This window comes from Canis lupus, chromosome 15, assembly GCF_048164855.1.
Source record: "Canis lupus baileyi chromosome 15, mCanLup2.hap1, whole genome shotgun sequence".
NCBI lineage: Eukaryota > Metazoa > Chordata > Mammalia > Carnivora > Canidae > Canis > Canis lupus.
The window spans coordinates 54,650,977-54,665,507 of NC_132852.1; the positions used below are offsets into that span (position 1 = coordinate 54,650,977).

The 14,531-nt window shown below is 37.3% G+C and overlaps 1 protein-coding gene across 2 annotated transcripts in view; it reads left to right on the forward strand.

The window, feature by feature from the left end:
• LOC140605253 (probable maltase-glucoamylase 2) overlaps positions 1-14,531 on the forward strand; it is an 87,348-nt gene that overhangs the window by 63,756 nt on the left and 9,061 nt on the right. Inside the window, exons 38-46 of one of the 2 annotated variants that reach the window (XM_072777488.1) lie at positions 889-1,022; positions 1,304-1,338; positions 1,436-1,552; positions 2,110-2,258; positions 2,368-2,452; positions 2,927-2,983; positions 3,421-3,545; positions 5,854-5,942; positions 14,141-14,190. In XM_072777488.1, the coding sequence (XP_072633589.1) occupies positions 889-1,022; positions 1,304-1,338; positions 1,436-1,552; positions 2,110-2,258; positions 2,368-2,452; positions 2,927-2,983; positions 3,421-3,545; positions 5,854-5,942; positions 14,141-14,190 (841 nt within the window). Of the gene's footprint in view, positions 1-888; positions 1,023-1,303; positions 1,339-1,435; positions 1,553-2,109; positions 2,259-2,367; positions 2,453-2,926; positions 2,984-3,420; positions 3,546-5,853; positions 5,943-14,140; positions 14,191-14,531 lie in introns of those variants that run through there. The other variant, XR_012007962.1, reaches the window with a different exon arrangement.

The window sequence follows — 14,531 nt, forward strand, 5'->3', positions numbered from 1 at the left end:
GATTTATGTTGGTGTGAAATATTGGAACTGACCGAATGGATTAATCTCCACCAGAGTAGCTAGCCCCATTTCCTGACATCCTTTATTGAATAATTCATCTGTGTCTATTGATTTATAATGCTTCCTTCAGCAAATGTGTGGATTGAATTACGTACTCGGATCTGTTAATAGACTTTCTCTTTTGTTCCATTGATTTTTCTCTCAGACAATTGTTTTTATTTTCTTACTGAGGCTGCAGGCAAAAGATCCACCATCCATATGGACATATCTGAACATCTTTTGTGTGTATTTGTCCTCGTGTGCCCAATTTATCCCACTTTGTGAGGAGTAGCCACAAATACAGAGAGAGAATATTGCCGAAGAGCTGTAGTCAAACATACTCTCATTTGGATCCCAGATCTGTCTCCTTACTCTTTAAATGTCCTCTGACACATTGTCTAACTTCTCTGAGCCTCAGTTTTGTAACAGTAAAAGGAGGCCAAGGAAACCTTCCTCATGATATGTCTATAAGCCTTCCATGATATGTCTATCATGGTTTTTAGCCCATGTACATGGGAGTGACCAGGATATTACCTGGGTTAGAGTAAACACCTGTCGCATACCTCCCTCGGCTCCTTCTTCCCACCTCTATGTAGACAACTAGTCAATTTAATTTTTTTAAAGAAAGGAAATCCACATTTAAGTGATGATAGATCTCCAGTAGTCCTGCCATGACACTTAGCATCACTTTTAAACACCAGATGCTTCTGGGGAAGATGCTTTCTGGCTCAGAATGGAGTGCCATTGCCGCCTCACACTCCAGACTGGGGCTGCTCTCTGTAATGTAGTTCCATAGCTGTCCACCCTCAAATTCACCCTCAATTCACCTCCTTGTTCCCCTCCGATCAGAGCTGTGCAGGAGGTGACGGGACAGCGAGGGGTCGTCATCACCCGCTCCACATTCCCCTCTTCTGGCCGCTGGGGAGGCCACTGGCTGGGTGACAACACGGCCGCGTGGGACCAGCTGAAGAAGTCTATCATTGGTGTGTGGGCCTACTCCCAGGGGCCTCTGCTGGCTGGGAGGGGACTGGGTTGTGTGCTGGCAGCCGCATTGGTTATGTCCAGGTACCATCCACATGGGCAGCAGAAGCAGCAGCAGCCGACTTCTCTGTGGGTGTGAATTTTAGTTTATAGTCTATACCCATCTTTCGATATTTTCATCATAGGTGGCCCAGGGCTTCCAAATAGGGTATGGAAGAGAAAGGGCAAACCTACCCTCTGAAAGGGCTGCTTCGTCCAACACAGCTGTGTCTTCTCATTGCAGGCATGATGGAGTTCAGTCTCTTTGGAATACCGTATGTAAGTTATACTGGGGCCGTCGCTAACCAGTCAGACCCCAGAGCGCCCGCAACCTACAAACTGTCCCACCTCATGCTCTGATTTTGCATCTTCTCAGACAGGAGCAGATATTTGTGGCTTCTTTGGAAATGCCGAATACGAGATGTGTATTCGCTGGATGCAACTGGGGGCCTTTTATCCATTTTCCAGAAACCACAACACCATGGGGACAAGGGTGAGGCAGCAGCTTGGTGCCACCATGTTTTGCGCCCTTGAATCACAACTTCATTTTTACCCTCAAAAGTATCATATTCTGAGTAGGATGAGGAAAAAAAAATCATAAAAATCAGAACCTCCACTTCTTATAAAACCCACAGAGTTCAAAACCCCAGAATTATAAGCAATTCTCAAGAATAGACCTTTGTTCATGTCTTGGGGGATGTATGCCTATGAGGACAGAGGGGTTTAGAGCTCCCTATGGGGCTAAAACAAGAGCAGCTCCTTTTCTTTGGAGAATTTTTATTTTATTCAAATCCATCCACGCTCTGTCAATGCTGCATAGAGACCCGTCTCTCCAGGGCTGTACAGGTGACTTAGGAGTCAGTGGTAAACAGTGAGAAGCAAGTAGCATGGATTAGCAGGATAGCAAGGGGAAGAGAATGGGTGGGGTAGAAATGAAGGGTGAGATCCCAGTAACTGGTATGTGGGACATGTACGTGCCTGCTGACCCTTTTCTGATACCATTAGGATGATGTAAAGAAATATCTGCCACATGTTCTTTTACCTTTTTAGAGACAAGATCCTGTGGCCTGGAATTCAACCTTCGAGATGTTCTCAAGAAAAGTCCTCGAGACCAGATACACCCTGCTGCCCTACCTCTACACTCTGATGCATAAAGCTCACGTGGAGGGCAGCACCGTTGTGCGGCCCCTGCTCCATGAGTGAGTACAGCCTGTCTCCCCAAGCAGAGGTTGTGGCTGGGTCTTGGGGATAGTCCTCTGCCACAGTCCTCACAGGCTGCTGGGTATTCTCATATTTTTTCTTTTGAAGGTTTACGAATGACCGTGAAACATGGGTCATCGACTGCCAGTTCATGTTGGGCCCTGCCATCTTAATCAGCCCTGTGCTGGAAAATGTGAGTTTTCCATCAGAGATCAGAAACCCTCAGTTACACAATCTAAAGTACAAGAAGGAAAAAAAAATAGATAAAAAGTAAATAAAAATAAATAAAGTACAAGAAGGGTGTTTTAAAGGTCATCTTGTCCCACTAGCTATTTTCTAGTAAATATCTTTCTAGAATATTTAAGGGAGATCTTTTTCTTTTTTCAAAATCTCCATTAATGAAAACTTCACTTCACAACCCCAACTGATTTCTCATTTTAGTGTCTCATTACCCCATATCTTCATCAAGTGTACCTTGTTTAAAAATGAATTTTTCTATATGTTTGAAGAATTTTCTCAGATCTTTTTCATTTCAAACTTCCCAAATTCTTAAAATCATTAATAAAATTCTCATTTGTAGTTTTGTTCTACAGAAAGAATTTTAATAATTATTTTAATAATTAAGTTATTGGAATATGCATAATGACATGTCGATTTTATGTTTCAGAACAAGTTTCAGGTCAGCGCTTATTTTCCCAGAGCTCGTTGGTATGACTACAGCACGGTAAGAACCTACATTTTGTGAAGAATCAGACTGGCTCATGCTGGCTAGAAGGGTGGCCTTCTTGTTCTCTTCAAGTTCTTCTTGTTCTCTTCAAGTTCTCTTGACTTTGAGGCACCTAATTTCCAAGGCAGTAGTTTTCAACCTTACAGCCAAGCAAGATTTGCTTATATAAAAGTATACACAAAAGCATAATTAGGTAAAACCTGCCGCCCATATCAGAGTGACTTTTCTTCCACCCCCATCTTTCCTGGAGGATACAGAGAAAAGACTAGATTTCTAGAGTTCTAAACAAAGCTGAAATCAGCGATTTTTCTCCTTTGACTTGCTGTTTCTTGCTGACTTTCCAGCAGGCTTGGAAAGACTTGTTGTATTAAAGCTTGCAGCATTCATTCCATCTCTTTATCTTCATCCTTCCCTGCCTGAATTCTCTCTTCTAGGAATCTGGCAGTGTATCAACAGGGCAGTGGAAAATCCTGAACGCTCCCCTTGACCACATCAACCTTCACATCAGAGGGGGCTACATCCTGCCTTGGCAAGAGCCTGCGATGAACACTCACGCCAGGTAAGGAGACCAATGGTCCCAAAGGCCTCACTTTGTCCTTGGCCTCACCTTTGTAATGAGGTCGCCTCGAATGGAGCTGCTTGCCTTAACCAGGGCTCAGGGGATAAATAAACACACTTACAGATGGTCTCATTGATTAAATTCTGTAAGTACCTTCTGAGTGACTTGGGGGAGGTTGCGTTCATGAAGTCAGTCTTGGGGAGATCTTTTACCTGTAGCTCTGTGTCCAAAGCCTAGGACGAAATTATTTTTTAATTTCTTTTCTTTTCTTTTCTTTTCTTTTCTTTTTTCTTTTCTTTTCTTTTTTCTTTTCTTTTCTTTTCTTTTCTTTTCTGTGTGTGTGTGAGAGAGAGAGAGAGAGAGAGACAGTGCACATGGGGGTGGGAAGGGGGACAGGGACAAAGGAGTTGAAGAGAATCGTAAGCAGACTCCATGCTGAGCACCGAGTTGGAGGGCTCCATCTCATGATCCTGAGATCATTACCTGAGCCAAAATCAAGAATCCAATGCTTAACCAACTGAGCTGCTCAGTCACCCCTGGGCAAAAATTTCCTTGAGGACAGTAGCATTTACCTCTTTCCACATTATTAAAAAAAGCTGGGAATATTAATGAATTCTTTGATTTGTGATGGCTGTCCAAGGATGATTTAGTGCTTATTTCGAAGTCTGCTTTGGTCAACTCAGTAGTTTATTTTTATTTATATATTTTATTTATATTCATATATCTGTGTACATTTACTAAATTAAAGGGAACATGTTATGTCAAGAGAGACACACATAAAAAAACTATAACCATTTAAAAGGAGAGATGTTAACTTAGCCTTGTGGTATAAAGCATGATTTCATATGAAAGAGGGCTTTGAGCTGAGTCTTGAATAATAAATAGGATTTGAATATATGAAGACAAGGAAATAAATATTCTGGGAGTATTAAAGAGCTAAAGGTGAAAAATGAGTCTGGTTTGGGGAGTAGTAGACTGCTCAGTTTAACTGGAGTGCAGATAGGGAGAGGGATGAAATACAAAATAAATGCAATTCAAGCGTGGTAGGATCAGGTCATGGAAGATTGTAAATGCCAAGACAGAAATTGCATTTTATTCTGTAGCAATCTGGAAGCTACTGAAGGGTTGTTTGGTGGTTTTCTTCCTAAGGAATTCATATCTTATATGTGTATTTGTTTAGTAGGTATCTATTTTTTTAATTCATAAGAAAACCATGTCTAAAAAATTTGTGTTAATTATTAAAAATTAAATCTTTTAAAAATTAAGTTTTTTGAGATGTATTCAAATCAAAGGACATCAATTATACATATTTGGTGTTTATTTACCATAATTATTTATAAGCTTCTACTATAAAGAAACCACTTCAGGGATGCCTGGGTGGCTCAGCGGTTAAGCATCTGTCTTCGGCTCAGGGCATGATCCTGGAGTCCCGGGATCAAGTCCCACATCAGGCTCCCTGCATGGAGCCTGCTTCTCCCTCTGCCTATGTCTATGCCTCTCTCTCTGTGTCTCTCATGAATGAATAAATAAAATCTTTAAAAAAACAATAAAAATAAAGAAACCACCTCAAAATTTCAAACAAATATTTTCTTTCATTTCATAAAATAATTTAAATAGGACTCTTTAATAAAAATTGGTTTGCACATATATCCTTTGAGATGGAATCCATTGCTATTTGCAAAATATATTTTCACAGACAAATATCTAAGTACATCTCAATTTAATGGTATTCATGTTTCGATGTGTTATATATTAGACATTCATGTGTATAATTTTTAAAATAAAATTGTTTTAAACCATGTAGGAAACCTTAATATTTAAGGGGTGTGCAATAAGCTCTTTTGTAAAGAAGATGCCTTTTAACTTACCTATTTTTAGAACTCTTATGTGCATTTTTATGTGCATTTTTTTTTCTTTATTTTTTTATTGGTGTTCAATTTACTAACATACAGAATAACACCCAGTGCCCGTCACCCATTCACTCCCACCCCCCGCCCTCCTCCCCTTCTACTACCCCTAGTTCGTTTCCCAGAGTTAGCAGTCTTTACGTTCTGTCTCCCTTTCTGATATTTCCCACACATTTCTTCTCCCTTCCCTTATTTTCCCTTTCACTATTATTTATATTCCCCAAATGAATGAGAACATATAATGTTTGTCCTTCTCCGACTGACTTACTTCACTCAGCATAATACCCTTTTAATGCATTAATTTTTTTGTTGTTTTGGGTGAGTAATACTTTCAACAGAAACCATCCTTCATTCTTACAACCTCTAATCTAGATAAAAATAACTCCTTCTTTTTTTCATAGCCGACAAAAATTTATGGGATTGATTGTTGCACTGGATGACAATGGGGAAGCTGAAGGCCAGCTATTCTGGGATGATGGACAAAGTATTGGTGAGTAGCATTCTAGGATCTCCATAGAACTTGCAGAAAAACCATAGCTCAGGATGTAATTGGCGTGACCTGAAAATCTCTTTCTAAACCTGTTTCTGCTACTGTTATAAAGTGATGATATTGAAAGAATTTTTGCAATTTTTGCCTGCACTTGATTTTACATTGCAATTACTATAGAAGAGTATATGGTTCCAGCTTTGTACGTTCAGCAACATGATGTTACGGATTCAGCCAGGGGTGACCTATGTCTGTGTAATTAACTGCCTTGCTCTGGTAAAAGTGTGGATGCAGCTATTGGGTTGACCATTCATTCATTCTCAGTGGTTGACAGACCTGGCTCTGTTATTTGGGCCAGCCATCTATAACCAGGTACCCTGTTCCTCCTAAGTAGGCCCACACAGGAGACTGATTAGAGCTCAGAAATTTTCTTAGTCTCAGAAGTATAGAATTAAGCATTGTCAACAAGATGCTTATATCAATGAAATATTACTTTGTATGCTTTCTTTCCCCAATCTAGGGGCATGATAGTGCTACCTTAGATAATTGGGGTTTGTCACTTTAGTCAGAACATCCTCTTCCTTAAACATTTCTACAGAAATACTGACATGTCCTGACCAACCGATGCCCATTTTCCAGTATTTATTACTGTGGATGAGAACATTTTAATCTTATAACATGTCACAGTTTCTGAAATTATAAACTGTTTTTTTATTGGTAATATCCCCTTTTCATTTTCTTCATTAATATGCTATCATTAAAGAAAATATCTGAAAGATAGAAAACTAGAAAAAAGTAATTAATATTTTTGCTGTATTCTTTTGCTTTTATGTTGCTTAAGAAAATGCTTAATTTTTATATCTATGAAAACATACTGCATATTTAATTTCTGAATCCTGTTTTTTGCACTTAACAATGATAGAAATATGTTGACATGTTATCATATACTCCTTATAAACACAATTATGGTTACTACATCCCACTGAGAGGATATGCCATAATTTATCTAACTTTCTGTAATTACTCTCTATCTAGGACACAGGATATTTTCAGTTTTCACAGTTATAAACACCATCAAATATTAACCATTGTTTGTGTTTCAGATTATTTCTATGGGGTACATTCCTAGAAGTGAAATTATTGCTTTTTTAATCAACTTGTTAGAGTTATACAATTTATTTTATTTACACAAATAATTATTTACACAAATAAAATGTATCCATCCTTAATATATAGTTCAATAAGGTTTGACAAATATATGCAGTTGTATCACCACCATCATAATCAAAATCAAGAATATTTTCATAACCCAAAATTCCGCTTTTACATATTTCCATTGACCTGCCCTCCACTCCCAGGCCTTTGCAACCACTGGTCTGTTCTCTGTCACTATAGTTGAGGTTTGTCTTTTCTAGGTTTGATGTGAATAGAATCATACAGTGTGTATCCTTTTGTGCTTAGCTTCTTTCACTTAGCAAAACAATTTTTATAGCAAAATGTTTTGCCATACAGTGGCATATAAAAGTAGCTTATTACTTTTTGACTCCTGTAACATTCTGTTGTATGGATATGCCATAATTTGTTTATCCAACTTACTTATTGATCAATATTTTAGTTGTTTTATGTTTTTTACCATTATGTGTAAACCTGCCATGATTATTTGAGTATAAGTCATTTCAAGATCATACATTTTCACTTCCCTTGGGTAAAAACCTAGAAGTGAAATTGCCAGGCTGGGTCAGATGATAAGTGTATGTTTAACTTTTGAAGAAACTGCCTGATTATTTTCTAAAATGACTATAATGTGTTTCCTTCCCAACAGCAATAATTCAGAGTTCCCATTCCCACATCTTCACTAACACTCGGAGTTGGTAGTTTTTAAAGCTTTAACTATTTTAGTAGTACATAGTGCATCTCCTTATGGATTTAATTTGCATTTCCTTGACGTTGAGCATCGTATGTTTATTGGTTATTTGTTTTTTTTTTTTTTTTTTTTTTTATTGGTTATTTGTATGTCTTCTTATTGAGGTATTGGTTTGAGTCCTTTGCCTATTCTTTATTATATTGTCTTTTCATTATTGACCTGTAGGAGTCATGTATACCAGTATTTTATCAGATATGATTTGCATCTCCGTGTCTGTAACTTTCCCATACAATTCTTTTATAAGTATCTTGCAAGAAACTTTAATTTTGATTAAAGTTTATTTTAATAATATACTTTAATAATAATATATTTATTATTACTAAATATATATTTATATAACCCAGGAACAGCCAGGTGGAAAAAATGTGTAGGGCATAGGGCAAGGTATGTGGGAAGGGACTCAGAGCTTCTGTGCCCTCTCCGGGGCATTACTTCTCCTGAACCTCTGCATGCTCGCCAATCCGGAAACTCTGAGCCACGTCCTTTTGGGTTTTTATGGCGGCTTCATTACATCTGCATCATTAGCTACATTATTGGCCATTGGAGATTGATTCAATCTCCAGCTCCAATCCCCTTTCAAAGGTCCTCATTAACATAACAAAAGACACTTTGTTCTCATCACTTAGGAAATTCCAAGCATTTTAAGAACTCTGTGCCAGAAAGGGGGTGAAGACCAAATACATATTGAAATCACATCACATGGCTTAACCCAAGGTTACAAAATTTTTTCTCCTTTATTTTTGGAAACTTTACAGTTTTAGCGTTTACATTTAGGACTATCACCTATTTTTTCTGTGTATTTTTTATTGGAGTTCGATTTGCCAACATATAGTATAACACCCAGTGCTTAACCGATCAAGTGCCCCCCTCAGTACCCGTCACCCACTCACCCCATCCCCCTTCCCCCCTCCCCTTCCACTACCCCTTGTTCGTTTCCCAGAGTTAGGAGTCTCTCACGTTCTGTCACTATCACCTACTTTGTATTAAATTTTGTCTGTACATTATGGTCAAGGTTCATTTGTTCCCCCATATGTTTATCCAACTGATCCAGCACCTTTTTGAAAACAGAATCTTTTCCCCTGTTATGTTACCTTGACACTTCTGTTAGCTATGAATAGATCTTGTATGGCTGAGAGTCTATTTTTGGATTATTTAATCTTTTTTAAAAAAAAGATTTTCATTTATTTATTCATGAGAGAGGCAGAGACAAAGGCAGAGGGAGAAATAGGCTCCCTGCAGGGAGCCTGATGTGGGACTGGATCCCAGGACCCTGGGATCATGCCCTGAGCCAAAGGCAGATGCTCAACCACTGAGCAACCGAGGCATCCCATGGATTATTTGTTCTGTTGCATGGATCTCTATGTCCATACTTATGCAATATCACACTGTGTTAACAAAGGTAGATTCAAAATTGTTTTAACAAATAATAATTAACAAAAAACTTGCTAGAATTTTGAGTGCAATTGCATTGATTCTGCAAATCAATTTGGGGACATCTGTCTATCATCTTTAATTACTTAGGTCTTCTTTATTTCAGAGCATTTTGTAATTTTCAGTGCATTCAGTACACATATTTTGTTAAATGCATCCTAATAAATAATATTACAGATGGGACTTTAAATTTCCCTTCTCAGTGTATGGATAATGCTTTATAACCCCATATTCATTTAATATGGTATCTAAAAGAGCTATTTTTCAAGTGATTTGGTTGCTTATTTAGAGGAGGAACCTGGCTAACAGGTGGGATATGAAAGAATTAGATTACTTTTTTCAAAGTTCAACTTACTTAGTCCTTGATTGTTTCTGTGAAGTTCAGTCTGATAAGTAAGCTTGTGACATGTGGCATGTGACATGTGGCATCCCGTAGCTCTGGATTCAGATATCATTTCAGCCATTTACTGGTTATATGCCTTTTGGAAGGATGCTTAACATCTCTTTGCCAGCATTTTCTCATCCTTAACATCTACAAAACCCTACTTACCACATAGAGCCTTTCATGTAGACAAAATTAATTCATATAGAGAAAGAATTCCTGGCACGTGGATGTTGAGTAGAATATATCATTAATATGGTAAGGTAAATAAAATTCCAGTATAAGCCTTTAAGATAAGATATATTAGACAAGACATATTACATTCAAAAAAGTGTGGTCAATATGACAATAGAAAGTCCAAAAGTCAGAGAAAGGAGGTTAACTGACCATCCAAATTAGATTTTAAAACAGTCACAGACTTAAACCTTGTAAGAGAATAATAAGCTACAATGCCAATTTTTAAATTTAAGAACTATGCTTATTAATGAGCTAGAATGTTCCCATTTATTGGGAAGTACATATTTTTCCTTAAAGTTATGTGAAGGATAAAATTTTAATCAAGGATTTGTTTGGTGAACCAGAAATTGTAGCAAAAGGAGCTAGTGACTGTGTTGAGGTATTCAACACGGCGTCACGTCAGTGACATCTTGCCAAGGTGACTGTGAACAATGCATCGTTGGATCATGCCAGCTATACAATTGGGTGATTAGGCAGGAAACAATTCCATTATCATGATATGGAACATGGGCAATAAAGTCAGGTTAAAGAATGATGAGAGTTATGGAGATTAATTTGCACACTTGGAATCTGAGATGCCTAATGGAGTCTCCTGGTGGGGCTCACACTTTGTAAATATGGGTGTGATGACAAAAAGTCTGATGACAAGTGGAGTGAGAAGCCTGGGAGTATTATAGCAAGTAGAAATCACACTGGATTAATGTTTAAGATTAATCGGGTAGGTTTTTAAAATATATATATTTTTTTTATAAAAAAGAAATGCCCTTTATTTTTGTTAGTTCTTGGGCCTGACTTTAACTTTTTTGGTAACAGGTTTATTGAGATATAATTCACACATCATGTAGTTTACCGTTTTTAAGTGTGCGATTCAGTGTTTTATTATTTTATTTTATTTTATTTTATTTTATTTTATTTTATTTTATTTTATTTTATTTTTTCGATTCAGTGGTTTTAGTATGTTCACCAATTTGTGCAATCATTACAAAGACAATTCTGGAACATTTTTTTTACCACCAAAATAAGCCCTCCACCTTTTAAAAAAAAATTATTTATTTATTCATGAGAGACACACAGAGAGAGGCAGGGACACAGGTAGAGGGAGAATCAGGTTCCATGCAGGGAGCCCAATGTGGGACTTGATCCCAGGACTCCAGGATCACACCCTGAGCCAAAGGAAGATGCTAAACCACTGAGCAGCCCAGGCATCCCTAAATCCTCTAACTTTTAGATATCATCCCTCAATCCTCCCTTGCCCTGCCCTCATTCTCTCCAGCCCCAGGAAATGTAGCCCTAGGCATTTACTACTCTGTCACTATAGATCTATGTATGCTAAGCATTTCATATGAATGAAATCATATGGAATCACATAAATGGAGTAAATGTGGCCTTTTATTACTGGCTTCTTTCACTTAGCATAATATTTTTAAGGTTCCATTATGTTGTAGCATGTATCTATACTTCATTTCTTTTATGTGACTGAATAGTATGGCACTGTATGAACATTCCACCTTTTGTTTATCCATTTATCAGCTGTTAGACATTTGGGTTGTTTCCACTTTTTCGCTATTAGGAAAAATGCTGCTATGAACATCTATGTACGAGTTTTTGTAATCACATACTTCCTTACTTCTCTGGGGTGCATACCTAAGAGTGAAATTTCCACTTTATATAGTAACTCTGTGTTTCCTTTTTGGGAACTCCCAGCTTCTTTTACAAAGAGGCTGTACTATTTTACATTCCTTCAGTAGTGCATGTGGGATCCAGTTGCTCCACATCCTTATAAACATTTATTATTGTCTTTTTGATTATAGTCATTCTAGTGGGTGTCAAGTAATATGTCATTGTGGCTTCAACTGATTTGCATTTCTATGATAACTAATCCCATTTTTTTTGGATAACTAATCCCATTGAACATCTTTTCATGTACTTACCATTTCATGTACTTACCATCTTTGGAGAAATGTCCGTTCACATTCTGTGTCAATTTTTACATCAGATTGTCTTTTTTATTATTGAATTGTGTTTTCAGATGTTCTAGATATGAGTCTCTTATCAGACATATGATTGATAGTACTCACATTTTGGGCTCGATCATTTTTTTTACTTGTGCTGGCTGGCTGTTAATTACAAGATGTTTAGCAATATCCCCCAAATGCCAAAAGCACTCTCTCTAATCCTAAGATGTAACAGTAAAATGTGTTTCTGGCTATTGCCAGGTGTCCCATAAGCAAAATCACTACTGGTTGAAAACCACTGCTTTAAGGGAATCTAGAGTCCTTTTATACAGCTTGAGCTAATTAAGACTAGATGATTCATGCCATAGTGGGTTAATAACACCACAGGTAGTGTAGTGTTAAAAATCAGCTCCCAAGAACAATATATTTCAAAAAATGTAGGGGGAAAACAATTTTCTGTAAAGTTCTAGTTTACTTCAACAAATGTCTTACTCTCAAGGTTAAAAATCAATAGTCCCTGATTTTTAGCTTCTATAGAGAGGCTCTCTGCTCCTTTTCACCAGACTTAGAAATTCAAAATTTGAAACACCAATATACAGTGTAAGTATAAATTTAACTTAAATTTTCTGTTAATAGGTTTCTATTTGTGAATTTTTTCCTTACATAAGGAGATTTAATAGCTAGTTCGAGGATAATCCTAGATTACCCAATTTAACAAAATTCTATTCTTTAAAAATTCTTCATTAAAATTGCTAAAAAAAGTCTCTATTTGCTTAGGTTACATTTTCTAGCCAAGGCTAAATTTCAAAATATGAGTTTCATACTGTTTCTGCAAGTGTGGAGGTGATTTATAGAAAGCAAAGAAGAGGATTGGTTCATGGAGGGAATATGTTGGAATATTGGTAAGAGATAGAATGCTGATAAGGGCAAGAACATAGCATGAAATGAAACTGACTTTTAAGAAATAGGAGTTATAGGCACACCTGAGTGTCTCAGTTGGTTAAGCATCCAACTCTTGATCTCAGCTCAGGTCTTGATCTCAGGGTCATGGGTTCAAGCCCCGTATTGGGTCCATGCTGAGTGTGGAGAAGGAAGGAGGGAAGGAAGGAAAGAAGGAGGAAGGGAGGAAGTAAGGAAAGAAGGAAGGAAGGAAAAAGGAAAGAAAGATGGAAAGAAATAGGAGTTATAGAAGCCACATGAGAAGAATGAATAAAGTAGGTATCTATGAAGGATTATTTCAAGGTGGAGATGTTTGGGGAAAGAGGTCTGAAAAACCTGAATATTGTGAAGAGATAGTTAGATTTAATGTACTCTGTCACTGGTGACTTTGAAAAGATTGAGTTCAGTGTTAAAAAAAAAAACACAGGAACTGAAACACAGGAGATGTAGGATTGAATTACGAGTTGAGTATACAGACATAACAAGCAGAGGATACTTTTTTTTAGACAGTATGGCACAAAAAAAAAAAAAAAAGAAATTTGGTGGTTGCTTGATATAAAGAGTCAAGTAGAGTGTTTGTCGGAATGGAGTGTTCTGGAGCATGATTGGAGCCTGGAGGAATGGAGAGGGTCTCAGGAAGAATTGATGGAGTAAGTTGTGTATAGGCAGGAGGGCTTGGGAACTATGGCACTGTGATAGGGTGATCTAAGAGTAGGGAGAGAAGAATAATGAAAATGAAGATGATGATGACTTTGCTAATGATAGTGAAGAATACATTTTGAGCACTTATTCTGCTCCTGAAGCACGCCACGAGCTAGGTGCTACTATTTTCATTTTACAGATGATAAAATGTTAAGCTACTTGCCAGAGATTGCACAGCCACTAAGGGTAGGAGCAGGGAGTTGAATTCATGTCAATCTGACTTGAGAGCCTGACTTCCTAACCACTCTCCCCTGCTTTGAGCCTTTATCATCACAGCTGTGTCAACTCTCATGGCTATGCGCTTGCTACATCGGCAAAGGAAAAACCAGTCAGTAGCCTCCACGTTTCCTCATCTGGGGTATCTATTCTTAGTTCAACTAAGATTTTTTGGTTTTACAACATCTTGATTGTGGCCTGAAACTGTCTTCCATTTGCACACCTCCACACTACCCTGGAGTGAAAGAATACTATCCTTATTGACTACTATCCTTGACTTGACTACTATCCTTAGTGTTCCTCAGAGAGATCATGATTATCCTAATCAGTAATTGTGACCACTTTACTGTATACAAGATTATCTGCTACCATTGAAGCAATGAGGTAGTTGCTCATTCTTTTTTCTTGTTTGCAGATACCTATGAAAATGGCAACTATTTCTTGGCAAACTTTGCAGCAACTCAGGTAAGACAAATAGTCTTAATTTATTCAATAAAATATATTGAATTTTATAAATCCATTCCCAGTTAGCTACAGGTTAAACATTATTACTTAACTGTATCAAAATAAAATCCCACATCTTAGTAGGAGGAACTTCCTACCTTTACATTTATAAATTGGGTCTTTTGACATTAATATAAGGGAGGAACAGTCCTTATTTTGACAATTATCTGATATCTATCAGTCTTATAAAAAGAAAATTTATAATTCATATAGTGCCAGTGAAAAAATTAGTCTTTAAATGTATGACATGTTTTCTGAGGATGAGACAGCATTTTCTGGCTGACAATATTTTGTAGGATAAA